The 27,834-nt window shown below is 38.7% G+C and overlaps 1 protein-coding gene across 1 annotated transcript in view; it reads left to right on the top strand.

The window, feature by feature from the left end:
• The first annotated feature begins 1,739 nt into the window (after nt 1-1,739).
• Nucleotides 1,740-27,834, top strand: part of PCDH7 (protocadherin 7) — a 464,614-nt gene continuing 438,519 nt past the window's right edge. The window contains exon 1 of the mRNA XM_052642270.1: nt 1,740-4,919. Coding sequence (XP_052498230.1) covers nt 1,740-4,919 — 3,180 coding nt within the window. The remainder of the gene's footprint in view (nt 4,920-27,834) is intronic.

The raw sequence follows: 27,834 nt of genomic DNA on the forward strand, positions 1-27,834 counted from the left end.
CACGGCTCCACTGCTACCGCCGCCGCAGTAGCGTCAGGGACAAGCTTGAGCCGCAAGCAAGGCAGAGAGCTCCCAGCAGCAACCATCACTTTGGGCAAACTTGCGGGTTTCCGGCTCGAGGCTAGCGAGCTGGAGCTTCCCACTTGCCATTCAGTGTCTTAGAGCCGTGGCAGCCAAAGGGGCGGCGGGAGCGCTAGCACTAGACTCTCCCAGACACCAGAGGGGACGAGACAACTGCGGAATTCACCCGCCGTGCCAGGGCACTTCCGAGGCAACAACCGACTGGCACTTTTTCTCCCCTTGGCAAACTGTGTTTTTTTTTTTTTTTTAAGCTTCTTGGCAGCTGTCTCTGACTCCACCTCCCCCCACCCCATGCCTTGTGCTTTTCTTCGGAAATCCGGATAGAATTGGGCATCTTTGTTAATTGCCGTTGGGGGAGCCCGGCTGGGGTCTTTCGCCAGGCCAGCGTCGCCTGCCCACCAAGCCTGGTTTGCTCACCTTTGAACTGCAAAGGGATCAAGTTCAGCTCGAGTTGCCTGCTTTGGGACTGGGAAAAAGGAGAGGGAGCGTGAGGGAGAGAGGAGTGGGAGAAGGGGAAAGGGGAAACGGGAGGAGGGAGGAGAGAGGAGGAGGAGAGAGGGAGGGGAGGGATCGAGAGAGAGAGAGCGGGGAGAGAGAGAGGCTGCAATCTCCTCCCTGAATCGCGCACAGCGCTGCAGATCCCAGTGCTCTGACATGCGGGCCGAATGCAGGTGAGGAAAGGCACGGACTCTGCGGCTGCGAACACAAACTTGGGCACCGCGCGGTGCGCACGGCTCAGCCTTCACCCCCGCGGGCGAACGGCTGCTGCGGTTTCAGGCGGCGGCTTCGAGACTAATGACCTTGCGCAGAGTTGTTAAGAGAAAAGAGAAACCCGAGCTCTCTGGGTGAGACGGGACCGACACTCAGGGCGTCTCTGAAGATGGCTCGGGCTGCTTTTCCGCGCACGGGGGGAACCCGGACGCCGACCGCTGTGTGACTCGAGTCGTGTCCACTGCACGGTGCCCGAAGCGACCTGCCGGGATTTTTCATTCTCGATCTGTTGACTGGCTCCCCCGCTGCCTAATCGGAGTCGGAGTTGAGACTGGCTTGTTGCTGGCCCTAGCACCTCTTGCAGGAAGCGACTCACGTTTGCCTGGGCAGTCGGAGCAGAAGCTGGGTCTGGAGTGAGTGCCTGGAACGTGAACTGGACTCAACTCGAGTAGCAGCAAAGACGAGCGGGGTTGGCAGGCGGGGGAGGCTGCCGGCTCTCTCCCGGCCGCTTCCCGGCTCCACCGCCCGCCTGCCGGAGCGGTTCCAGCCCCATTCGACTGAGCAGTGACGGGAGCCGGGGTTCCTCTGCCGGTTGCGGGTATGACTCTGGGGGGGCGCCGAGCCCGCGGCGCGCAGTGTCCCGTGAACTGTGAGTACTGCGACTGAACGGCGGCTGGCTAGCGGGCGATTAGCACCCATTGCATAAATTATGAAACAATAACTTTCGGAAGAAGCAAGAGGAGGAAAAAATCAAAAAGAAGGATCTATCGCTGGTCCCCCCTGGCCGACTCTGGACGCTGCTCTTGCCCCCTCCCTACGTTCCCTCTTGCTTCTTCCCTTCCCGGAGAGGGGAGAGGACTGGGAGGAGGGCAGGCCACGGGCCCCAGAGGAGGGGGGCGCCAAGGGGCCGTAATTAGAAGGAGCAGTAGCAGCAGCAGCAGGAGAAGATGCTGAGGATGCGGACCATGGGATGGGCGCGCGCCTGGTGTCTGGGCTGCTGTCTCCTCTTGCCGCTTTCGCTCAGCCTAGCGGCCGCCAAGCAACTCCTCCGGTACCGACTGGCCGAGGAGGGCCCAGCAGACGTCCGCATCGGCAACGTCGCCTCGGACTTGGGCATCGTGACCGGCTCCGGTGAGGTGACTTTCAGCCTCGAGTCGGGCTCAGAGTACCTGAAGATCGACAATCTCACCGGCGAGCTGAGTACGAGCGAGAGGCGCATCGACCGCGAGAAACTGCCCCAGTGTCAGATGATCTTCGACGAGAACGAGTGCTTCTTGGACTTCGAGGTGTCGGTGATCGGGCCCTCGCAGAGCTGGGTGGACCTGTTCGAGGGTCGGGTCATCGTGCTCGACATCAACGACAACACGCCCACCTTCCCGTCACCCGTGCTCACGCTCACGGTGGAGGAGAACCGGCCGGTGGGCACTCTCTACCTGCTGCCCACCGCCACCGACCGCGACTTCGGCCGCAATGGCATTGAGCGCTACGAGCTGCTACAGGAGCCCGGGGGCGGCGGCGGCGGCGGCGGCGGCGAGGGCCGGCGCGCCGGGCCTGCCGACAGCGCCCCCTACCCCGGGGGCGGCGGGAACGGCGGGAGCGGCGGCGGCCCCGGGGGTTCCAAGAGGAGGCTGGACGCGCCAGAAGGCGGCGGCGGGACCAGCCCCGGCGGACGCAGCAGCGTGTTCGAACTGCAGGTGGCCGACACCCCGGATGGCGAAAAGCAGCCGCAATTGATCGTGAAGGGGGCGCTGGACCGCGAACAGCGCGACTCCTACGAGCTGACCCTGAGGGTGCGCGACGGTGGCGATCCGCCTCGCTCCTCTCAGGCCATCCTGCGGGTGCTCATCACCGACGTGAACGACAACAGCCCCCGCTTCGAGAAGAGCGTGTATGAGGCTGACCTGGCCGAGAACAGCGCCCCGGGGACCCCCATCCTTCAGCTGCGTGCCGCCGACCTGGACGTGGGGGTCAACGGGCAGATTGAGTACGTGTTCGGGGCTGCTACCGAGTCCGTGCGGCGGCTGCTGCGCCTAGACGAGACGTCCGGCTGGCTCAGTGTCCTGCACCGTATAGACCGCGAGGAAGTGAACCAGCTGCGCTTCACGGTCATGGCCCGAGATCGCGGGCAGCCTCCCAAGACAGACAAAGCCACGGTGGTCCTTAATATCAAGGACGAGAACGACAATGTGCCGTCCATTGAAATCCGCAAGATCGGGCGTATCCCACTGAAGGATGGGGTGGCCAACGTGGCCGAGGACGTTCTGGTGGACACCCCCATCGCCCTGGTGCAGGTGTCTGACCGAGACCAAGGCGAGAATGGAGTGGTCACCTGCACCGTGGTGGGCGACGTGCCTTTCCAGCTCAAGCCGGCCAGTGACACAGAGGGCGACCAGAACAAGAAAAAGTACTTCCTGCACACCTCGGCCCCTTTGGACTATGAGACCACGAGGGAGTTCAACGTGGTCATAGTAGCGGTGGACTCCGGCAGCCCCAGTCTCTCCAGCAACAACTCCCTGATTGTCAAGGTGGGAGACACCAACGACAACCCGCCTGTCTTTGGCCAGTCAGTGGTGGAGGTGTACTTTCCTGAGAACAACATCCCCGGAGAGAGGGTAGCCACGGTGCTGGCTACAGACGCGGACAGTGGGAAAAACGCTGAAATCGCCTACTCGCTGGACTCTTCCGTGATGGGGATCTTTGCCATCGATCCCGATTCTGGGGACATTCTCGTCAATACTGTGCTGGACCGCGAGCAGACTGACAGGTACGAGTTTAAAGTTAACGCCAGAGACAAAGGCATCCCCGTGCTACAGGGCAGCACCACAGTGATTGTTCAGGTGGCTGACAAGAATGACAATGACCCTAAGTTCATGCAGGACGTCTTTACCTTTTATGTGAAAGAAAATTTACAGCCCAACAGCCCCGTGGGAATGGTCACAGTGATGGATGCTGACAAGGGGCGCAATGCAGAGATGAGCCTATACATAGAGGAGAACAGTAACATTTTTTCCATTGAAAATGACACGGGGACTATTTACTCCACGATGTCTTTTGACAGAGAACATCAGACCACATACACTTTCAGAGTCAAAGCTGTGGATGGGGGAGATCCTCCCAGATCTGCAACAGCCACGGTCTCTCTCTTTGTGATGGATGAGAATGACAATGCTCCCACTGTCACCCTTCCCAGAAATATTTCCTACACTTTACTGCCACCTTCAAGTAACGTCAGGACAGTAGTAGCTACAGTGTTGGCAACAGACAGTGATGATGGCATCAATGCAGACCTTAACTACAGCATTGTGGGAGGGAATCCCTTCAAGCTGTTTGAGATTGATTCCACCAGTGGTGTGGTTTCCTTAGTGGGAAAACTCACCCAAAAGCATTATGGCTTGCACAGGTTGGTGGTGCAAGTGAATGACAGTGGGCAGCCTTCCCAGTCTACCACGACTCTGGTGCATGTGTTTGTCAATGAAAGTGTTTCTAATGCAACTGTGATTGACTCTCAAATAGCCAGAAGCTTGCACACCCCACTCACCCAGGATATAGCTGGTGACCCAAGCTATGAAATTAGCAAACAGAGACTCAGTATTGTCATTGGGGTGGTTGCTGGAATTATGACTGTGATTCTAATCATCTTAATTGTAGTGATGGCAAGATATTGCCGGTCCAAAAATAAAAATGGCTATGAAGCTGGCAAAAAAGATCATGAAGACTTTTTTACACCCCAACAGCATGACAAATCTAAAAAACCTAAAAAGGACAAGAAAAACAAAAAATCTAAGCAGCCACTCTACAGCAGCATTGTCACTGTAGAAGCTTCTAAACCAAATGGACAGAGATATGATAGTGTCAATGAGAAGCTGTCAGACAGCCCAAGCATGGGCCGATACCGGTCAGTTAATGGTGGGCCTGGCAGTCCTGACCTGGCCAGGCATTACAAATCTAGTTCCCCCTTGCCTACTGTCCAGCTTCACCCCCAATCACCAACTGCAGGAAAAAAACACCAGGCCGTACAAGATCTACCACCAGCTAATACGTTTGTGGGAGCAGGAGACAACATTTCAATTGGATCAGATCACTGCTCTGAGTACAGCTGTCAAACCAATAACAAATACAGCAAACAGGTAAGATGCATCCCACATATATTTAAATATCTAAGACAGGGCATCTTCTGCAAAGTCATGTCTTCACTCTTAAAGCTGTTAGTTAAATTTTTAATAGCAGGAAATTAATGTTGGTGTAATTCTTATACCACTTATTTAGTAGAAGACATTTACAAAAGGTACACCACTATAGTTTGCACCTTTTACCAGAGTGTACTAAGTTACAGAAGAAAACACTGTAAGTGGTATTTTACGCTTCTCTTAGTGTTTGACAATTCTAATTCATGCTACGTTTTTTGTTTCCAGATAAATATGTGTGAACTGTTTGGATGGCTAGTTTTAACCTAAAATTCTTTTCTTTTGTGCTACTAAGTGGATAATTTTATCCAAAGACAAAATTTCTAAAGTTACTACTGCTGTCTATGCAAATTGGACACTAAATAGTTTTAGCTACATTATATATTATGCAGAATTTTATAGATAAGCAGATGCTGATTCATGCAAATGAAGTACCAAGTCTGAGATATTGAAATGCTGACTGACAAAAATGCTGACTTAAAAATATTTAATGATATGTAAATGCCATAAAAAACTACATTTTAATATTTCAGTATCTATACAATTAGGCTTTTATGAGGATATGCAGTTGGCATTTGTAGTATATGTATTTGGTATGAAAAGTTCATAAGCAAAAGTAAATTGCATGAATCATGTATTATTTAAACCAAGTAACAAAAATGTTCATGTTTGATGTAGTGTGTGTGAGAATATTTTGGTATGCATTGTGATATATTGAGACTATAAAGGTTTTATGGAATATTTGACACAGTTTTTTCTCAGTGAAGTGTGGAAACTGAAAAAAAAGCAAAGTATATTCTGAGGTGAACTTCAGAAAATATATAATTTATTTTTGAAAGTTTTGTTTTGTGTAATGTGTGTGTGTGAGTGTATAACTCACAAAGTTTACTTTTCTCACCCATCAACATTTGACACACAACAAATGAAAACCGTTTGGAAACGTCTGTATCTAAAGCTGTAGCAACTCTGCTAATAAAACATTACATATTTCTTACCGCCAGAACATTTCAGGAAACATATTTATGTCTGTCAAGCAATATCCAATAAAGAGTGTTCTATTAAATATGTTTTGCATATAGAATGTGTGATCTTAAAATAATTGAGACAATGTAAAAAGTTTATTTTATAGCCTCACTGAAGATGTTATTGATGGGCTCATTAAAGGTATAGAAAAGAGATAAATATTAATTTCTTATTGTTTTCTATAATTTTAAAAATAAGCATTATAAAAAAATGTTTTTGATGTATTCCTTTATTGTAACTATTTGGATAAGGAGAAATAGACAGTATGCTTTTATATCCAGTTACCAAAGCAATCCAAGAAAACACAGGTTTGAACTACATTGAATTAAATGACTTTAAAAAAGATGTCTTTTCAAGTACGTGAGTCTTATTTCCTATAAACTGAAATATGCCAAGTGGAAAGTATGTTTGTTATCGCTTTACCTAGGCTTAGAGGCAGATTTCTATTTTGTTTTTGGTGCTTTTATCTGTTTTATAAACAAGGAAGATTCCAGTTAAAAGTAACAGCACTTTTATAACATTAGTTATAGAACCCACAAATAGAGATTTGTAGAGATTTCTTTAGAAAATGATAATTTGTTAAGAGAAAGCATGTGAAAAGATCTTTATGCAGAATACGTACTTCACTGTCATCTTAAAAGAACTTTGTATCCTGTGGTTGACTAACATTTGCATTCTAAATTATGTAATCTTAAACTTTTGAGTGGACATATCAAGTGGCAGATTTATAGATATTTTATACAACTATCTCCTATGTTCTGTTCTGTCACTTAAGCTTTATTTGACTCATCAAATAGGGTTAGCTCTATATTCTTGAATATTTAAAACAGCCAATATCAAGAGTGTGGTGGCATCCTGTCTAAAAGGCAAAGTGATATGCTTATAAATAAACTAATGTATGGTGTTAGTCTCTTAACTGAACAAGGAAGTCCACATATCAGAAGAGAAAACCTACAAAGCCGTTCAAATAAGCCATGCAGTTTGCCAAAAATAACGTTGGAAAACGTATATGTTCTTAAGCACTTGAAAGATGTATGAAATTTTAACCACAATAAACAGCTGATCTAAAATGAAATAAAGGCAAATGAAATACATTCCCCTTAATGTAATTAGTGATAGTAATTGATATGCTTCATCTACTCAGTATTGCTGTCAGGAGACAAGGGATCCATTTACAAATTTACATTCTGTTTTGACATCTGGCATAATGAGATCTTTTTTGTTTTCATTTTTGTTTGTGCTGTAGATAGGTGATTTTCTATATTTATTTTTAAAAGATATTGCCTTTTTAAACATAACCAAAATGTATTTTCTTTGATTAAACCTGAATTTTTTAAAATTCAGAGTTTTCTTATAATTTCTCCCCTTTAATGCTGAATTTATGTAAAGAACATCTTGAGAGTTGCCATTTTTAAATTTCATATGGTAAGGATTAATTAAAAAATAGATTTTATCTGACATAAAGCCTTTATTAACTTATAATTTTCCTGAATTACCTTATTATAGTTCCTTATTTGTGATACAATGAAAATGATGTCTATTCCAGTGTTTTTATCTTCATGAGAATAAGTGTTGCTCCTAAGTTCAGTTAATGGTTAGGCTATAGTGAGTTAAACAGCTTTGTAGAAATGAAAGTTTGTAAAAAATGCCCCCTCCTCTTTTTTGTTTGTTTTCATGGGTTCTAGAGACAGTCAAATCAATCTTCTATAGTTACTCCTGGACAGAATCTGGGAGATAATGTGTTGCAGAGATACTGGAATTATTTCAGAAATCCGCACATTTGATAACGTAGCCCAGGTTTTCATAATTCAGGCCTTTGCAATTCAAACAAGAGCCCTTGTTCTCAACTAAATAATGTGTCTAATTGAGAAAAATGGGGATCGTTGACAGCATTAAGTATCCACCTTTTCATTTCATTCTTCCTTTACTTGGTAAATCTGGCCTTGGTGGTTGTTAAAGTTTTGTGACCTGGAAGTTCAACTGTGCTTTTGATTTGTAAAATGAAAGCAGAAGCATTCTGTTTTCTATTCATTTTACTATGTGTTAAGTATTTTTCAATTGTCTTAAAAATAATATATTTTCAAAAAATTAATAGACAATATAAAACTATAGCCCCTACTTTGCATATTATTTTCAACTCCTGTAGATCTTATCTTTGCCATGATGTTATTTAGATAATGTACTGGCAAGTAAAAATTTCATTTTATTTAGTAAATGGAAGGTAATGTATTTTATTTTTGGCAAGCAGATAGAGGATACAGCTTAAATAAACATTAACTTAAAACCCTACTTGTAGCTGATCCTGAAATACTCAAGAAAAATTCATATTAACTGCAGTGACAGTTTCTTTTGCCTAAAAGAACTGCTGAATGTCGTCAGAATAATGTTCCCTTTAATTGATCAATTTGTGGTCAATATATCCATGATATACTTTGTAACGATATGGCAGAAATTATTTTTTAATTACTTAGATTTTGGAAGCAAGAAATGACTTGCCATCATCTATTACAGTTCTAAGCACTAAGAAAACTGAGTATCGATTTATTTGTGAATGTATGTTATACCATATGTATTATAGTGGAAATGCATTTGCATGGTGATGCCAACCACAGCTTTCTGCTTTAACTCCATAAGCATTACTTCTACAATATGGTTCTGCTATCTATGACCAAGGAGACTTTGAAGAGGCAGAATGAATCTGCATATGGTGGGATTTCTGTTACATATGGCCAGAAATCATAGACAAGAGGCTAGTGACTGATGAAAGTTAGACAGTGTCTTTAGTCAGGAGCTATCTACCAAACAGTTCTCGACTTTCTGGATGTCTGTGAATCAAGGAAAGGGTCATTCACTGATTTGATCTGCAATGGATATATAGTTTTTTTGAAGTCCAGTTATGACCGTTTGAACCTTATCTCAAACTTCTCCTAAGTCAATTAATGAATTTGACCGAAGACCACAAAATCAATTTAATAATTGTAAGTAAATCATGCAGCTGGACAACTGTAACAAAAACATTCTTTCTTGTTATCTTTTGAGTAAGTACATATCTCATGTGGAAAAGCATACTCCTGTGATAAATACATATCATAACTCCCCTCTGTCTCTCTCTTGCTCTCTCACACACACCCATACAGACACACACACACATGTATTCATGTAAACTAACTATGGTGCTATTAGGCTCTTATTTACTGTGATAATCATACACTGATATGTAGAAAAGACTTAAACACAAATAAAACTGACATAAAATATATCATAATAAAATGTTTAATGTCAAAATTTCTAGAGATATCACATTTTACAATTAAAAGATATTAACCAAACCAATCTCCTCACTTTGTAGAAGAAACTGAGGCTTAGTTTGAAAGTTAGTTTGACTGAGATCATAAGATTATCAGGGCTATAATGTGGACAGGAGTACAACACATGGAATGCAGAGTCCAGGGTTCTTTTTTTTTAATCATTCTACCAGTAGGAAAAAAAATTAAATTTCTGTAACTTTTTCTGTATGTATTTCAATAGTGATAGAAATCTCCTGAGGTTTTCTTATGTAAATATAACTATATATTTGGCTATCAAAATTGATGTTTTGTAACAGTAGTATATAATTCTGCTTTGGGTTCTAGTTTTTATCTGTAAAATTATTGGGGAAATTGTATTCAAATTTTATAGATTTTTAACAGAAATTCATAGTTTCCCCCTTATATAAGATAGCAATTGATGACATTCATTAAAATAACTTAACATGGTTTAGAACATATATTCAGCAAGTTAAGAGGATTTTTCATTTTAGCAGAACAATGACAGTAGACATAAGCTCCTATATAGCATTTAGTATACCCTCAATAAAAGTGTATTTGTAATGGAAATGAATAAAGCTTTCTATACGTTGTTTATAAAAAACACTTTCTATGCGTTCTAATTGGGATGATCTTTTACTTTTTCCATCAGTAGTGATGATTCCTTTGGCTTCTACACTGTTTTTCATTTTGCCAACTTTGCAGATGCACTTTACTTGAATAGTGTCCTTAACACAATATTGTGGACTATTTTTTTCCTCTAATTTTTTAAAGAAAGTGCCATTTTATTATTTTTCAATTGAATTGCTTCGTTGGTAGGCAGTTTACCAATCTAGCTTTTTCTATTCTAAATTTAACCTATTGGTAAAATGCAAATTGGTGAATTTATTAATTTCAAAAGTAAAACCCATACTGTTTTGAAAGCTAAATAAAATGTAACAAAACCATTGCTTTATCATAATCACCAATGCTTTCAGATATTTTAACATTCCTTTTCCTAGAAGAGGATGGTAGTACAGGTTATATATAGAAAATTTAGTATGATAATTGTTTAGAGTTTTATGTTTAAACTGTATATAACCAAATTCTAGGCTATAGCAAAGCTCATCATCCATTTATTTACATTTATGACTCTATAGAGATAGTAGAATCTTTGTGCATATATATATACACACATATATATATGTGTGTGTATATATATATATATATATACACACATACATAGAGAGTCAGCTTTGCTTTTCTATCTCATTTATTTTAAAAGCCCTTAGAATCTTTTCTAAAGCAGCGACTCTGTTTCAGAACATTACACAGTGCTTTATTTAGCATTAGTGTTGTGGGAGAAATCACATTCCAAGAAGAATTGAGCTGAAACCACTAAAACTAATCTTAATTATCCCTTCTGGTGAATTAATGTTCTAAAGGCAGATAAAGGGTTATTTTCAGGAATTTAGTGATGTTTGTATTGAATTCTAATGCTGTTTATAAACAACTTAAAACTATTACAGCTTCTAACTAGGATTCATCCAAGTTGACTTTTTCCCACCTGAATGTATTTATTATTTACAAACACATAATTTGCAAATAAAAATTCTCTTCTCCAAAACCTCCACCACAACATTCCAATTTTGGGCATAAGCCATTGGGGAAATTTCTTCATAAGAGGTTTTTTTTTTTTTTTACCTGCATAAATTTTTATTTTCCTTCTTTCAGATGCGTCTACATCCATACATTACTGTGTTTGGCTGAATTCCACTCAAATATGATGCTCCATTATGCACCATACTCTGATGACCTTGCTACTTCGAAACCTGCTGGAGCCTGCCCTTGGCCGTGGGGTGTCAGCCAATCACTGCTTGTTCCATTTGTTGTGCATTTGATTTTCTTTTTTTTTTTCTCATTTAAGGAAAAATAGTATTGAAATAAATAGACTTATAAAAGAAACCGTATTAATAAAGAAATGTGCTATTAGTGGGTGTCAGTTACCAGGAACTACATTCTCAGAGAGGTAATTAGCAGAATTTAATAATGAAGTCTTTAAAAAAAAATGTAAAAATGTATTTCAACAATGATTTTAAGACTCGGGCTTTGTGTAAACCAAGGAAAATTAAGTCTATGAAGTCTCTGTCTATAATATATTAAATAATGACTATGAATAAAATCCTAAATTACTCAATAGTTTTAAAGTGTTACATAATCAAAGCCTTTTCCAGACCAGGGAGATAGTTCTGTTAAAGTGAAGGATAGAGTCTCTTGCGCATTCTGTATTTCTAAATGCCACTGTGTGTGTTTGTGTGTGCTCCCACAGGTTATATGCAAAGACTTTGAGCAACATTTATAAAAAGTATTTTCTCTATGACAAATTCGAGAGATTTATTTTGTGCTTACCACAGGCACTGCCAGTGGATTGTTTTTTCCCCTAATCTTGAAATATTGACCAAAATATCTGTAGAATTTTCACGACTTTGTTGTTGTTGTTAAATTTCTTAAGAAAATTTAGAAACTTTGAGTTAGATTCACAGAAGTCACCGTGGTCACATTCAGAAGGAAGATGTAGCTACCTATTTTTTTTAGTTTTCGTTTATCAGAAGACTATTCTACTTGATGTCAGGTAACATAAGTTCAAGCAACTTCTGAGAATTCAGCATGTTATATATTTTTGAGAAAGCAAGTAGCTGAATTTTAGTTATACAAATTGTAATTTTCTAAGTAAGTCAAGAATTCTCTGTATGTTTCCTCTAACTCTCTGTATATTTATGTCTCTGTTTGTTATGTTGTATGTGTTTGTGTGCCTAAAATAAGTGTTCCATATATAAACTTTGATAATTTTGTAATATATTTATCATACCATCTTCCCTATTAAAGTTTTCCCCAAGTTTTGAGTTACTGACCAAGAATTCCAGATTCTTGAGAATTTTTTGGTGAATTATTGTCAATATAAAACCCTTATAAGAAAAAAATATATATTGGGACAACATAAATATACAGAGTGATAGGAAATGCTCACTAACACTTGTAAATCACTAAAGCTTGTATTTCAAGTTGTTTATTTTATTAGCTGTTTATTTAATTTTGCAAAAAGGAAATTTTCAGAAATATCACTGAGACTATAGTGAAATTCTTCAATAAAACCTAATTATCATTAATCTCTCTTTTCGTTTTGAGCACAGGACCAGTCAGTGTAAGAAACTGGTAAAAAACAAAAACTTCTTACCACTTTTGGCTTCTTGGAAATATGTTTTCTCATCCTAAAGTAGTAAACTTCCTTAGACGTATACTTAAACAAAAATCTGTACTGAATCACATCAACTCAAAGACAAGTTACAGACAGAAAAAAAAGAGGCAAACAGAAAAAAATGTCCAGAATTTTGGAGTAAACTAATGTGTAGCCATATGGAGGGGATGTTTATGAATACCGTCACAAAGAACATTCTAAGGCACAATTTTGCAAACGGGTATATAAATTAGTTTGTGAATTTCTACTACAACCTGAAAGATGCAAAATAAAGCAGAAAAAATTCGAGTAGGCCATTCATACAGTGAGGCTAAATATTTTCTTGTGCAATCCTTATTTCAGTTGTGTTTGTATGCCTCCATTACTCCCTGCTGTTGGTTGCTATGTAAAAAATTTGTCTTATTGTGGAAGTAGCCCAAAAGGAATGAGAACCACCCCTTTAGATTGTTCCAAATGGGGAACAATGGCTATTTACTGTTATGATTAGAAAACATAACAAATCAAAACAAAAAAGTACTAAAAATCCCAAGGATTTTAGTGTGCTTAAAAGCTGAATCAGAATAATCAACAGCAGCAAGCTATGAGATGTCTATTATCATCCCTCTGGTGTTCTCTTGTTTGTTTGTTTGTTTTCCCATCTTTGAACATTTTGCCATTGGTTCCTGTCCCTGCACAAACTTCCCCTCTGCCCTAACTAACCCCCTGCTCCCAAATATTCTCCACCTCAGATCTCTTGACCATTCTCCTTTTCAGTTACTGGAATTTACCTTTTGGAGGGGTGCCTATGGACAAATGGAAATAGACTCAGAGCAATCCACCACCTTATATCTTTTAGCATTTGAACATTTTATTTTAAACAACAATGCAATACTTCATTCTCCATTATAAAAACTGAAGAGGAATATGAGGATGTTAGAGACTGATTTAAGTAAAGTTTATTTACTTTAACACATCCAATATCAGCTGATACTGAGTATGCAAAGAAAAATAAAAGTCTTTGTTTTCGTGAAATTGATGTATTATAAAGAAGATCAAAGAGCAGAAAAATGATAGATTGTGTTTGCCTTATGCTTCTAAAGTTTCAAATCATTGAATTCATGTTTGCTCCTCAGAGCAATCTTTGAGGAAAAGCACCATTATTATTCTGAGGTAAGGAAACTGGAATAACGAACAGCTTTTTCAGGACCCTGATGGAACTAGCAAGAACTTTATCAAGTCTTAGAAGAAATAGCCAGTCAGAATTCAAAAGTACTGAAAGCATTTGGTGGAAGTGGTGAAATCTGTGCTTTTGAATATGGTATATTTTTAGACTTACCTGGGTAAACTCTTCCCAAAAGAATTAGAACAAACCCAGTTTTTCAAACTTTTTCTAGTCACAACCTACACTTTATACTATCAAAAAAAGTGTTGTGGGTATAATTTGAAGATCTAATCAATTACCCTATTTTGTAAACAACAGCCCCATGTGAGATTAAAAACAGACAAACTTCAAGAATTAGGTAAGCAACCAAGATTATCATTTATTTTTGAGGGTATCTCTAGAAAAACTACCAATATCCTCCAGAAGTAATTAATTCCACAGTTTGAAATGTCTCTGGGAATAATTTCTATCTGTAATTTTGAAAAACACTTATCTTGATTGTGTATAACTTTTGTAATCCATTTATTTTATAGAGAATAGGTTGATTTGCTTTATCTTTTATACACTATGCAAGGCTTTGTAATTAAAATGATGGCTAAAACAAAACTCTTAAGTGCAAAAATAATATACTACTACTTAAGGCAAGGGATAGGTGAAGCTCAGAGAGACTGCCCCCAAGTTTGTCTTGTTCATCAAGATATTCCCAGTGCCTGCTAGAGTGTGCAGCATACAGGAGATACCCCTAAATATTTGTGAAACAAACAACGATCAAAGGGCCTGGGCTTTAGTGCTAAGTAGCCTGAAAATCCATCCACATCAGATCACTGAACTGTGGTATGACCTCTTTTATTTCAAACTCTGAGAACATCCTAGTTGTTATTTTCTTTCCCTGCTGGGTGATGTCTCCAGGATAAAGGACTACCTGCCGAGTTGGCTAGAGTCCCTGCCTTCTCTGCAGGATGTGCGTCTCTTATTTCTGTACCAAATGAGCAATTCTCTGATTTCCCCTCCTGGCTTCTTCTTAGTGGTGTTATAAACACCAAACCCTTCAAAAAGATTAAACTAAAGCAAATGTGGGAGGGAGGCACTGGTCACACGGTAGACTTCTGGTATATTTTGAGGGGCTGCGAAGAGGTGTGTGGACATATGGGTTTTCAGGATTTTTTGGGAGATCCTCATCTGTGAGGAAATATGGATACATGCACGCCCATACACATGCATGGGTCTCTGTATTCGTCAATTTATATATCCCTGCAAGTATTCATTCATTGTGCCAACCTATGCTCACTGATAATGTATTATTTTTTTCCATTTTCATTCTGACTCTCCCTGGGGAGCAGTTGTTTTTAAAGAGAGTCTAGCATAACTGTAAAGAGAAACCTTTACTTGATGTACTCAGGAAAGAAGTCTAGGAGAGGGGATATGTCCTTCCTGTCGACTGATGGGCAGTGAAGCTGAGAAATGCCTTACAACTCAAAAGCACTCCTTAGAAGTCCCCTGAGATTCTAAGAAGTGCCTCTTTTAAATTGCAAATAACCTCTGAAGGAGTTGATTCTGTCTTGGCACACCTGGGTGTAAATTGCTCTAAGCAGATAATGAGGTCAGCACCTCCCAAAGATCAATAGTTCTTAAGAAATGGGGATTTTGATGAAGACCCTGAGGAAGGGTGAACAGCCTTCCCTAGTTTAGAAGGCTGAGAACTCTTTTAAGGCACCATGTGTCTTGGACTCCAGCTGGGAGTCAGGAGGTAAGGTAAGATGATAGCAGCAAAGGGTATTCAGTCCTGATAAAAGCGAATATTTGTGTCCTTGATTTTGTGACCAGAGGGATGACACTAGATGTCTAGGCTTTATATGACTGTAAGACTGGTGTTCAAAAGTAGTCAATGTTTACTTTCTCCCATTTCTACTAGTTGTTTTGTTTGGTTTTGGTTTTCAGCCTGCAGTATCAGTGCTCTCTATCTTCATTCATTTTCTACCCTTGTACGTTCGTGAGAAAAAGAGGAACAAAGAAAGAGAAAAGAAGGGGGAAAAATGCAACCACTGCATGGCCATACACTCATCTTCTCCCTATTATTATTATTAGACTACTGTAATCAAAATAGTTGCCATATTATTGCCGTGTAGCTGTTTCTTATCCTAGTTTAATTAAATTCTCAGAAATTGAGTGCTATTAGGTCTTTTCTGCAGAGAAGGCAATGACACCCCACTCCAGTACTCTTGCCTGGAAAATCCCATGGATGGAGGAGCCGTAGGCTGCAGTCCATGGGATCGCAGAGAGTCAGACATGACTGAGTGACTTCACTTTCACTTTTCACTTTCATGCATTGGAGAAGAAATGGCAACCCACTCCAGTGTTCTTGCCTGGAGAATCCCAGGAATGGGGGAGCCTGGTGGGCTACACTCCTTGGGGTCACAAGAAGTTGGACACAACTGAGCAACTAACACTTTGACTTTCACTGCAGGTCTTTACTAAGGGCTTCTCAGGTGGCTCGGTGACAGAAAATGAGCCAGCCAAACAGGAGACACAGGTTTGATCCCTCGGGAAGATCCCCTGGAGAAGGAAATGGCAACCCATTCCAGAATTTTGTCTGGAGAATCCCATGGACAGAGGAGGAGTCTGGGGGGCTACAGTCCATGGGGTTACAAAGAGTCAGGCAGGACTTAGGAACTGAACAACAGTAACAAAGGTCTTTCCTACAGATATCCCTGAAACCTGAATTTTTAACACTTCCCGCTTCTCAATTCTGACTGCAAAGGGTAGGTCAGGCTACAAAAGACTTGAAGTTTAGAGCCCCTGAAATTCCTAACTTCTGCTTACTGGTTTGGTTTTTGACAGCCTCTGACAAAATAGAAAACTGAAGCCTGATAAGGTGATAGGAAAATCTGCCTTTTGCCCTGACTGTGTCACTGACTGGCCAGTGCACCCTTGTATAAATCCTTTCAAGTCCTGAAGCCTCTCAAACTCATCTTCTGTCATTTTACATAATAACCCTTGCTCTGATTACATGACAGGGTTTATGAGGGTTGCATAAACTGTTTGGGACATATAAAACACTACTGTAACTTGAGATAGTATTTCTCCATATCTATGAATTTCTCTAAGCCCTACTTAAAGTGCATTTGCACTTTTGGAATATTTCACTATCTGTAATATTATATGAGAAGTTTTTTTTTTTTTTTAATTTCAGTTTCTTGGTGCTTTTTGTTTGTTTTGTCATAATCACTTATTTGAAGCCTCTGATATTCTCTTATCCTGGTTGATTTCTTTGAAGTAATTTTGATCAAGGTGCAACTAGGGTGTGTACCTATCCATAGACCAGGAGACACTGGGTTTTGTCCAAAGTCATTGCAGAGCCTATGACATCTAAATGGGAAAAGGGAAAAGAAATAGTTTATTGCTGCAAAGCAAGTAGCTTAAGAAAGACTCACAATAGTTTGTATCCATTTTGATACTTTTAAAATAAATTTACTACTTTTTAACAGTCCTTTGCTGTTCCATTCTGTATTTCCTGGAAGTTTTTCTTCCATTCCTCATGTCCAGTCTCTCACATTGAATGATCATTTATTGAGCTTTAGTTCTGTGTCAGTCACTCTGCAACGGTGTCTATACCACATTATAACACTGACTTCTCCTAACAGCTCCAGGAGACAGGTTCCATTATTTGCACCTTGTGACATATGTAACTGGGGAAAAGAAAACAGAACCTCATAGGTCCCATCCTCTCTATATAAAGCAGGTGCATTCAGCTACTTGCAGTCAACTCTCCTCCAAAATAATTCTCTCTCCAAACCTGAGAGTTATCATTAGCACAGTAGTCCTGATAGATTTTACTTTATGTGCGTCTGTATTTTAGGCTTTTGTGTGCATTTTGTTCTAGTCCACAATACCTGCTGTGTATCCACAGCAGTCTTACAAGACAGAGTCTGTGTTAGTCCACAAGGTCTGCCATAACCAAATACCATAGACTATGTGCCTTAAACCACGGTAATTTGTTTTTTCACAGTTCCAGAGGCTAGAAGTCCCAGATCAAGGTGCCAGCAGATTCACAGAAAGAGAGCTCTAGTGTTCCTTTCTCTTCTTCTAAGGAAACCAGTTCTATCAGATTAGGACCTTAACCCTTCTGATATCATTTAACCATAAATTAGCCTCAGAAAGATTCTAATTTTGGTCAGGTCTTTAACGTGAATTTCGGGGGCACACAATTCACTCCAAAACAGAATGTATTCTTAAGGGCCGTGCACTCATCTTGTCCTGCCAGAACACCAGAATGTATTCTTGACTGGAGCAGAACACGTTGGACTGGACCATTGTTTCTTCATGAGCTCGTCATTCACCACATACAGTCTGTACTTTCATAGTAAAGAAGTTAAAATAACCTTCCATTTAAAAGCTTTACATTTTATATATAAAATATGACCATAAAACTACGCTTCTTTTACAGTTCTTGGCATCAAACACTACAGACCTGTTTTGGATCATGTACCTGTTTTCAAAGTTGAGATGCACTTCTTTGAGAGAAGTAGCTGAAGCACTGTTGGTATTTAATGTTAGAAGGCATATAGGTTTTATTGTGAGATAAATGAATTATTTCCTTGAACACAGGTCTTATTTTGTCTTAGCCTCCATGACCATTAAGGGCTTTTATTTTGGTCTATAAGTCAGTGTTTTAAGTGGTCTGTAAGGATTATTTTTAATTAATTTTATTTAATATTATAAATATGTGGGGTTTTGAGACAATGCTCTGCACTCAGTTTCAGATAAAATGCAAATTTAAAAGGGGGGTGGGGTGGGTGAGTTAGTCACCCAGGTCTCAACAGCTTGCTGTTGTTTTTTTCAAATCTATTACTTCGCAAAGTTATACAATGTTCTTTGTTCTTTACACAGATTTACTTTGTAAACTCTCTCTCATGATCTTCTGAGTCATAACTTCAACTGTAACAGCAATATTGGCTTCATAAATTAATAAAATATTAATATGAAGTCAAAAAAAAAAAAGCTTTACATTTTACAAGAACCTTTTTTTCCTATCAATTTCCGAAAGGAGCCCTATAGATATGTTCTTGGCATTGATGAAAAATTACTATAGCTTTTGTGAAAAGATATGAACGTGTAATGGGTATGCATGTGCATAAAATTTGAAGTTCATTTTTTAGCTCATTATATCTAACTTTTTATGCACATCATTGAATGCTTTTTGCAGTTTTCAGTTTTACAGGGATTTGTGATATTAAATGGGGCTTTCCTGGTGACTCAGATGGTGATATTAAATACCATCTTAGTTATTTTAATTTTGCCAACTGATATAAGTTCATGCAGGTATAGTTATGTAAATATTAAATATTAATTATGTAAAATTAATATTTGTATAAAATTGTCCAAAAACTGTTCCACAAATGTAACAGAATTTTTTTAATGATGATGTTATATTTGATAATATTGATGTTATAAATATTACAAATGTAACATAATTTATAATATTTATAATATTTATAAATTCTGTTACATTTAATTCTGTTACATATAAATATTATAAGTATTACAAGCATTTATAAATGTTATAAATTCTGTTACATATAAAATGATGTTATAAATATTACAAATGTAATAGAATTTTTTAAAATGATGTTATATTTGATAATATTGATGTTATAAATGATAATATTTAGTCCAAAATATCTAGTATATTATTAGCTTTAAAGTTCAAATAAAAAATAATAGGAGTTAAGGGGTGGAGGGAGTCAGTTGAAACAGCAATACTATAAGCTTAATAATCCTTTACAAGGACAGTCTCAGTGGATTTTCATGCATAGTGGCATAATTGATCTGACAAAGATCCAGTGAGTCTGATTCCCCCTAGCATTTGGAAATTGCCAAACATGTAACCGAGGCTCATCCCACGCTCTGAGTGACTCTTCACAAACTATTACTATGTATGCGTGCAACACTGTACATCAATACAAATCCATGGACACATCAAGTTGTTTTTTTTTCCCTCACTTTGCCTGTTCATTTTCTTAATAAAATTAAAAATTCATGTGATAAAATACATAATGAGTAGCCTGGGAACTATATATATATATATATCCATTGGGCTGTAGGAAATGGTGATATTTTAGGTATAACACAGGATAAACCCATAAACATCAGAAAAAGAAAGCTCTTTTCTGTCCTTTAGTCAGAATTTCTAGGCAATGGAGCATAACAGCTGAATAGATCTTTCCTAAGAAGTACAAACTTTCTGAGCTAACTTTACATTTGACCCCCAAGATTAAAAATAGCAAGTTAAACAGTTGTTTCATTCAGGGAAATGGCAATAAGTGTAGCCTAAATCTGAATTTATTTTAATCATGTCTAAATCTGCTTTTCGTTGAACACAAGGACCAGTTTTATATTCAGGAATGGCATTTCTATAGGGCATTAGGGACAAAAGATGGTAATGCTTATTTTTTCCAAACTAGTGCAAATGCTATTAGGTCAGGAGTATTAAAATTTACTTCATTACAAAGAAGTCTTACTTTTTTTTTAAAGTATTTTACCTTTCATAAGAAACTACTTGTGTATGTATGTATGTGTGTATATGTATGTATGATATGTATATGCATGAATATGTGCATGCTAAGTCACTTCAGTCATGTCCTACTCTTTGTGACCCCATGGACTGCAGCCTGCCCAGCTTCTCTGTCCATGGGATTCTCCTGGCAAGAATACTGGAGTGGGTTGCCCTGCCCTCCTTCAGGGCATCTTCCCCACCTAGGGATCAAACCTATGTCTCTTATATCTACTTGCATTGGCAGACAGGTTCTTTACCCCTAGTGCCACCTAGGAAGCCCATGTATATGCATATATACATATAAATATATTCTATACATAGAAAAGTAATACAGTTAACATTGCAGAGAGAAAATACTTATCTTATGCCAATTAGGTGATTATATGCAGGTACTATTTTAGCCACTGGAGAAACGGCATTAATAAACACAGACAAACATCCCTTCCCCCATGGAGATTCAATTACAGTGGGAAAATAAAAAAATAATAGCTAAACTTATTCAACATGCTGTGTTCTACACACTGGTCAACATATTTTACATATATTATCTCATTAAATAGGTACAACAGCCCTACAAAGAACACCTGTAATTGTCTTCATTCTGTAGATGAGGAAAGTTATACACAGAGGGAGCTGAGTAACTTGCTCACCATCCCACAATTTGCAAAGCGTCTGAGCTGAGATTCAAGTGCAGGCAGTCTGGCTGTAGAGGCCACACTGTCCACTGCTGTGCATATGCCAAGTACAGGGAACACATCTATTTTATAGCCAGCTAGTTCTGTGAGAATGAAATTGAATCCACCGACTTCTCTTAAAGGCTTCAATAATATTTTAGCCTTCCTATTTCAATATCTTTTACTATGTTCTTGAAATTGGGTCACTCAGTCCAATTTTTTTTCATAGTACTACCTTAAACCTTAAAGTACAAATCAACAAATGGGAAGATAGATATTAGACTAGTCCATTTCCCACTTTCTCTCTACCCATTCTGTTCTTTGAGGAACACCTCATAAATATATTTTCCCTTTTTTGTTATTTTGTTTTAATGTTCCTCATTTCATTAAATATTCACACATAGTCTGTTCTGTAAGTTATCAATACAGCTAGGAAAAAACAAATTTATTAATTTTTGTAAATTGCCATTTGATTAGGATGGAAATGCCTTTATATGAGAATAAAATTTTATTTAGAAAGAATTAAAAACCTACTTTGTGTTTGTTATTGTTGTTTAGACCCTTAGTCATCTCTGCCTCTTTTTGATCCCCATTGGCTGTAGCCTGCCAGGCTCCTCTGTACATGGGGTTTTTCAGGCAAGAATACTTTAGTGGATTGCCATTTCCTTCTCCAAGGAATCTTCCTGATCCAGGGATGGAACAAGTCTCCTGCTTGGCTGTCAGATTCTTTACCCCTGAGCCATCAGGGGAAGCCCTTTCTTTAAACTAGTGCTGATTATTAAGCATTCGATTAAAATATGACCTATGTCATTTTCAGTTTTTTTCTCTTAAAACATTTTATCAGTCTATTTCCTTATTTAAACTTCGTATATGTTTCTTTATGAGACACATTTTTTCTTTTTTCTTTTAAATTTATTTTTTAATTGAAGAGTGATTTCTTTTCAGAATTGGAGACATTTTTAATCACCTAAAATTCAGAGGGGTATCATTGAAGCCCATCTGAAATTGCTTCTTTATGACAATAATGATATACTCATTTCTGCTATGACAGTGTCTTCCTAATTGCTTATTCAACAGGTAGATGTCTCAAAATATATATCTTTGTAATATAACTCTGGATTCAGCTCTGTGTCTCTATACACTTGTGATCTGGATTGATCTTAGTATACATTTTATAAGATTTAAAGTTTTTAAGTTTCAGAATTAATGAATCAAATTTTTGAGGCTGTTATTTTCATACTCCATCTAATAATTCGTAGAATTTTGTTTGTTTAACAATAAGTATTACAAGTATTTCTGTCCTTGCTGTTATTTCCTACTAATAAGAAGAAAATATGATTAACTGGTAAAGAACCCAATTAATAATCCCAGCCAGACCTCACATGAATTCTTACAAAGCCCAGCAGATCACTTCTTTACCATGTGGTTAAAAGTTGAACTCCCACTTGGAAACAACTTATTTAAAGCCAAAGAACTCTGGAAATTAATCAGTGTTAGTCATAGGCCTGGGCTTCCCTGGTAGCTCAGCTGGTAAAGAATTCACCTGCAATGCAGAAGACTTTGGTTCAATCCCTGGGTTGTGAAGATTCTCAGGAAGAGGCATGCAACCCACTCCAGTATTCTTGCCTGGAGAATTCCCATGGACAGAGGAGCATGGCAGGACAGAGGAGTCCATGGGGTCAAAAAGATTCAGACACAACTGAGCAACTAAGCACAGCGCAGCGCAGTCATTGGCCTTAAAAGTGTGAACATCATGCATACATTTTAACATCAGTGTATTGTAAGAGTATAAGCAAAGTAGAGGATGGAACAGTTTGGTTTGAGTTGGAAAGATCATTCAAATTTAGTGGATGAAGATGGATAATTAGTGATGAATCTGTAAACTTCAATGTAGATATTGGTGCACTTTCAGAAAAAGGAAAAGAGAAGAAAAGACAAAGAATGCCATGTGTTCAGCATAACCAAATTGTAAGGACCTGATGAAATCCACAATTCAGTCTGTATTGTATGTAGTTGTCAATCTAGCAAAATGTTTCCTGGATACACCTTGTAGTTTGTGTCTTATATTTTAATCCACTTAGGGAAGGGAATTGTTTTCAGTCCCCAGAAATAATAGTATGAATACCTACCTTTGACAATAAGAAAGTAATAAAAATGCATGCTTATGTGTTCTTGAGAATTTATCTCTATTATTTTTGAACTTTTTGATTGTTCTTTTGTGAAACAAGAACAATTTTTTTTCGGAGCACAGGGCAGAAACTCCTAATGGCAAGTAAATTACAATTGTGTAACTGCTCTGTTTCACCCAAGAAGTGCTTCAGTGAAGAATTTACTGTACTATATGCTTATGCTTTCAAATATCTATCATATTGTTTACTCATCATTAAATAATGTGAACCTTGAGGGACTTAAAGTGCTTGATATCCCCACCATGTCACATTATGGTTAATGGGATAGCATATGCCTATTGTGAAGGAAGGACAGACATGGCTTGTGAATATAAAATCAATCCATACACAGTATTTCTGTAATCTTTGTATGTCTGTATACATTTTTCTACATCAGAAATGCTCAGTTCTACATTTCAGGCTACAGAGGTGCCAGGCGAAGAAAATGAGAGTGATTTGCATGAAGCCTAAACAAAGGAAATCCAGCCACGCTTCTAGCCTTTAATTAACTGTGTCATACACTCTTGTGCAACTTATCTCATGTTCAGAGATGACCTGCATGCTGCTCTTTTGATCTCTAGCATCAGTAAGGACTAAAAGAGGACTGCCACTTGAGCTGTGAATTTTGTTTTGATATTTAATAGTATCAGAAAGAAATTATTCATCACAATCTATTTCATATAAAAAGATGTTGAAATGCAGACAGATGCTCACATCTAAAAGCATGATGTGCTTTCCCATATAATATGCCTCTGCATTAGTGAGTACAATCCTGGCTGAGAGGCAGATGCAGCTTTTATAAGGTTTATTTTGGTCTTGATCTCTGAAGTTGAACAGATCACTCGGTTTTTCTTTATCTCATTTTCCCAAGGTATTCAAAACTCCATGGGAAATAAGAAACTGTAAAAATCCAACAGTGAAACATTGGATATTGATGAATGTCATTTCTATGATAGTAAACAAGCTATCTTCAAGGAGGAAGGAGGGAGATTAAGCAAAAATGAAGTAATGATGCCAAAGCTGGAGCTAAATATTTTCCTATAAGAGTCAGTTTTTAAAAAATAAAGAATTACTTGTTACCAAAAATAGGTGTTGTCATTTTATTCCTAGCACTCATCTGTGGAGGAGAATTGAAGACGTATTCTTTTGTCACTTGGAGTAAAAACAGAAATGTCTTATTGAAGAAAGGTGCAAAAAAATATGGTTCAGAACCAGAGAGGAAAGTCTCAATTTACAAAAAAAAAAAAAAAAGGCAGGATTTTGTTCAGAGGTCCCAAATATGTTTGGCTTATTTCCTTCTTTCTTTTTTTTTTTTCTATCATTTAAGCTGGTTTCTTGCTAGGCCTTTTTACTGAATAATTGAAAAAGAAGAAAAAAAAAGATGGGGGAGGAACTTTTTCAGCAAAGGCAAAAGATAGTAAAAAATAAAAGAACTAAGGGAATACAGATAGGAAGTTGTATCTTTCTGTACTTTTATGATTACCTACATTCCCCCTCCCCAAACATATAGTTGAAAACGTCTGAAAAAATTATCAAGCCCCGAGCAAAGTGTTGGAGAATAAAACATAAAATCCTATGCACCTTCTACTTCCCATGTTCATGCTTATTTCTACACTGTCTCTGTCTCTCTCATACACACACACACACACACACACACACACACACACACACACACACATGTCCATACTCCCTCAAACTCAAATGACATTAAGTTTTAAGACAGTCATACATTTATCTTTGCAACCCCCCACCCAAACAAATCAGTTTAGGGAGCATTGAAATTTGGGGGCATGCTTGGCATTTTTGAAAGCTGCTTTCAGAAATATGATCATTAATCCTCTCAGTAGATTTCAAGTTGTGGAGGAAGATTGCTGGAATAATGGCTTCAGCAAAGTGGACATTCTACATTTGGCAGTCTTCTGCAGGACATCAGACTGTAGGCAGTCTGTGTTTCTCAGCCCCACAGCATCCTCTGCAGCAGAGAGAGTTTGTGATAGTCTGAGGTGCTGCTCTTTTTCTTCCCCTGTGGCTTTCTGTAAGCTTTTACACTTGCTCTAGCTTCATTTTTCCCACCAAGCAGGCTGAGTTTTCTCACTGTCTCAGAGGAAGTCAGATGTCAGTAGGTACCAAGCAGCCAAGTGATAAGAATATTTTAAACACCGAAAGTTTTTGAAGTTTTCAGGATCCCAGCTGCATTGAGAAAGCTATGAAGGACTATCAAATTTGGGGTTTTCTCTTTTAACAGCAGGTTTCCAATATTACTCGATCACATAACTAAAAAATAGTATAAGAATAAAGGTAGATCTCGAAATTTGCCTAAGATGTGTCTCCATCAACCTAATTGAGGAGGGATGTTAAGTAAGATTGCCAGAAGTTACCTGTCCAAATGAGCGTTGTTTATTCATCTACCTAACCCCCAATTATTGATGTCTTATGGTAGTAGGCGTATAAAACAGGAGGTTACAGTCTCATGAAAGACAGTCTTGTAAAGATATCATTTTAATATAGTATAGTAATGGCTATCATGGGAGTTATAGGTATTTTGGGAAAGACTTAACTGATTCTTAGGAAGGTTGGACTAGTTAATGACTTCACACAAGTTATAATATGGCTTTAATTTCTTTCTTCTGCATCAGTCTTGCATTGTTGTACATAGGCATTAACTGTTCTCATGAGAGCTGGATTGGAACCTCATCCTCCTTTACATTTCAACAGGTGTTTGCTATTTATGCATTTCTAATGGATTTTTTCTTTGATTGTTAAAATTAGAACCAGCTCATGAGCAATTCAGTTAGCCTCATTGCTTTGTTATTATCTGTCACGTTGACCAAAAGCTAAATTTGCTCACTGTAACTGTTTGGTCTGAATTCTCATATCAAACTACCTTTAAGTGGGAACTATTACACTCATTGAAGAGACTGAAAAAAAAAAGACACATGCTGAAAAGTGATTTCCAAGAGAGGAGTCCTATATGCTTTTAATCAACATTACTGGAATGTTTACACCCTCTTGAGGCAACTTCTTTGAAAATTAGAACAATTCATCTGAATCATAAATTGTGTTTTTCTAAAAACAGCCATGTAATCTTGTATCTTCATACCTTGTATTTATTTATACCTTGATTATCAAAAGCATTATAGCCTGAGAGATCTTAAGAAAAACCTTAATGATTTTTTTTCTTAAATTTCTAATTACTTTAGATGCTTTTCATTTCTTCTAGTGTTCTCTTTTTTAGCCGAGCACCTTTCCTGTGTTCTATTAACACTAGTACTTGTTATCAACTGGCTTCCAGACAATCCTACTTAAGTGACTGGTTGATGAGAACTTTTAAAATATCGCCTCTCCAAGTTATATTTCTATTCATGGAGGATTCTGGAAGAACAAAAAGCCCTGATGTGAAGCTTTCTAACAAAGGGATTTATGTAAGGCATTATCCAGAATACAGAGGAAAACATTTGGAGATAAAACTATCCTAATTGATCTTTCTCCTATCATACTTGGTCCTTTGATCTCTTAAAGGGGTCACTTTACAATAGATCTTTAGTTTTTTGTCCAGGTGGCAGAAAGGAGTAAGATATTCCTTATTTAGTGCCAATGCCACTCAGGGTCTAATTTCTTAGTTATATATATATATATATAACCACTATATATATATATATAGTGGTTTTAGTTGCTAAGTCAGGTCCAACTCTTTGTGACTCCATGGACTGTAGCCCACAAGGCTCCTCTGTCCATTGAATTCTCCAGGCAAGAATACTGGATTGGGTTGCCATTTCCTTCTCCAGGGGATCTTCCTGACCCAGGAATCGAACCCAGGTCTCTTGCATTGCAGGCAGTTGATTTACTGACTGAGCAATGAGGGAAGACTTATATATGTATGTATATATATGTATGTATACATAGGAGACACGGGTTTGATCCCTGGGTACAGAAGATCCTCTGAAGAAGGAAATGGCAACCCATTCCAGTGTTCTTGCCTGGGAAATCTGATGGACAGAGGAGCCTGGCAGGCTACAGACCAAAGGGTTGCAAAGAGTTGAACACGACTTTGCGACTAAGCATATGTATATATATTCAGTCAGTTCAGTTGCTCAGTCGTGTCCGACTCTTTGCAACCCCATGGACTGCAGCACGACAGGCTCCCCAGTCCATCACCAATTCCCGGAGCCTACTCAAATTCATGTCCATTGCATCAGTGATGCCATCCAACCATCTCACCCTCTGTCATCCCCTTTTCCTCCCACCTTCAATCTTTCCCAGCATCAGGGTCTTTTCCAGTGAGTCAGTTATTCGCATCAGGAGGCCAAAGTATTGGAGTTTCAGCTTCAGCATCAGTCCTGACTGATTTCCTTTAGTATAGACAGGTTGGATCTCCTCGCAGTCCAAGGGACTCTCAAGAGTCTTCTCCAACACCACATTTTAAAAGCATCAATTCTTCAGTGCTCAGCTTTCTTTATAGTCCAACTCTCCCATCCAGACATGACTACTGGAAAAACCACAGATTTGACTAGATGGGCCTTTGTTGGCAAAGTAATGTCTCTGCTTTTTGATATGCTATTTAGGTTGGTCATAGCTTTTCTTCCAAGGAACAAGCAACTTTTCATTTCATGGCTGCAGTCACCATCTACAGTGATTTTGGAGCTCCCCAAAATAAAGTCTCTCATTGTTTCCATTGTTTCACCATCTATTTGCCATGAAATGGTGGGACCACATGCCATCTTAGTTTTCTGAATGTTGAGTTTTAAGCCAATGCTTTCAC

The sequence above is a fragment of the Budorcas taxicolor genome, chromosome 6 (genome assembly GCF_023091745.1).
Source record: "Budorcas taxicolor isolate Tak-1 chromosome 6, Takin1.1, whole genome shotgun sequence".
Classification (NCBI taxonomy): Eukaryota; Metazoa; Chordata; class Mammalia; order Artiodactyla; family Bovidae; genus Budorcas; species Budorcas taxicolor.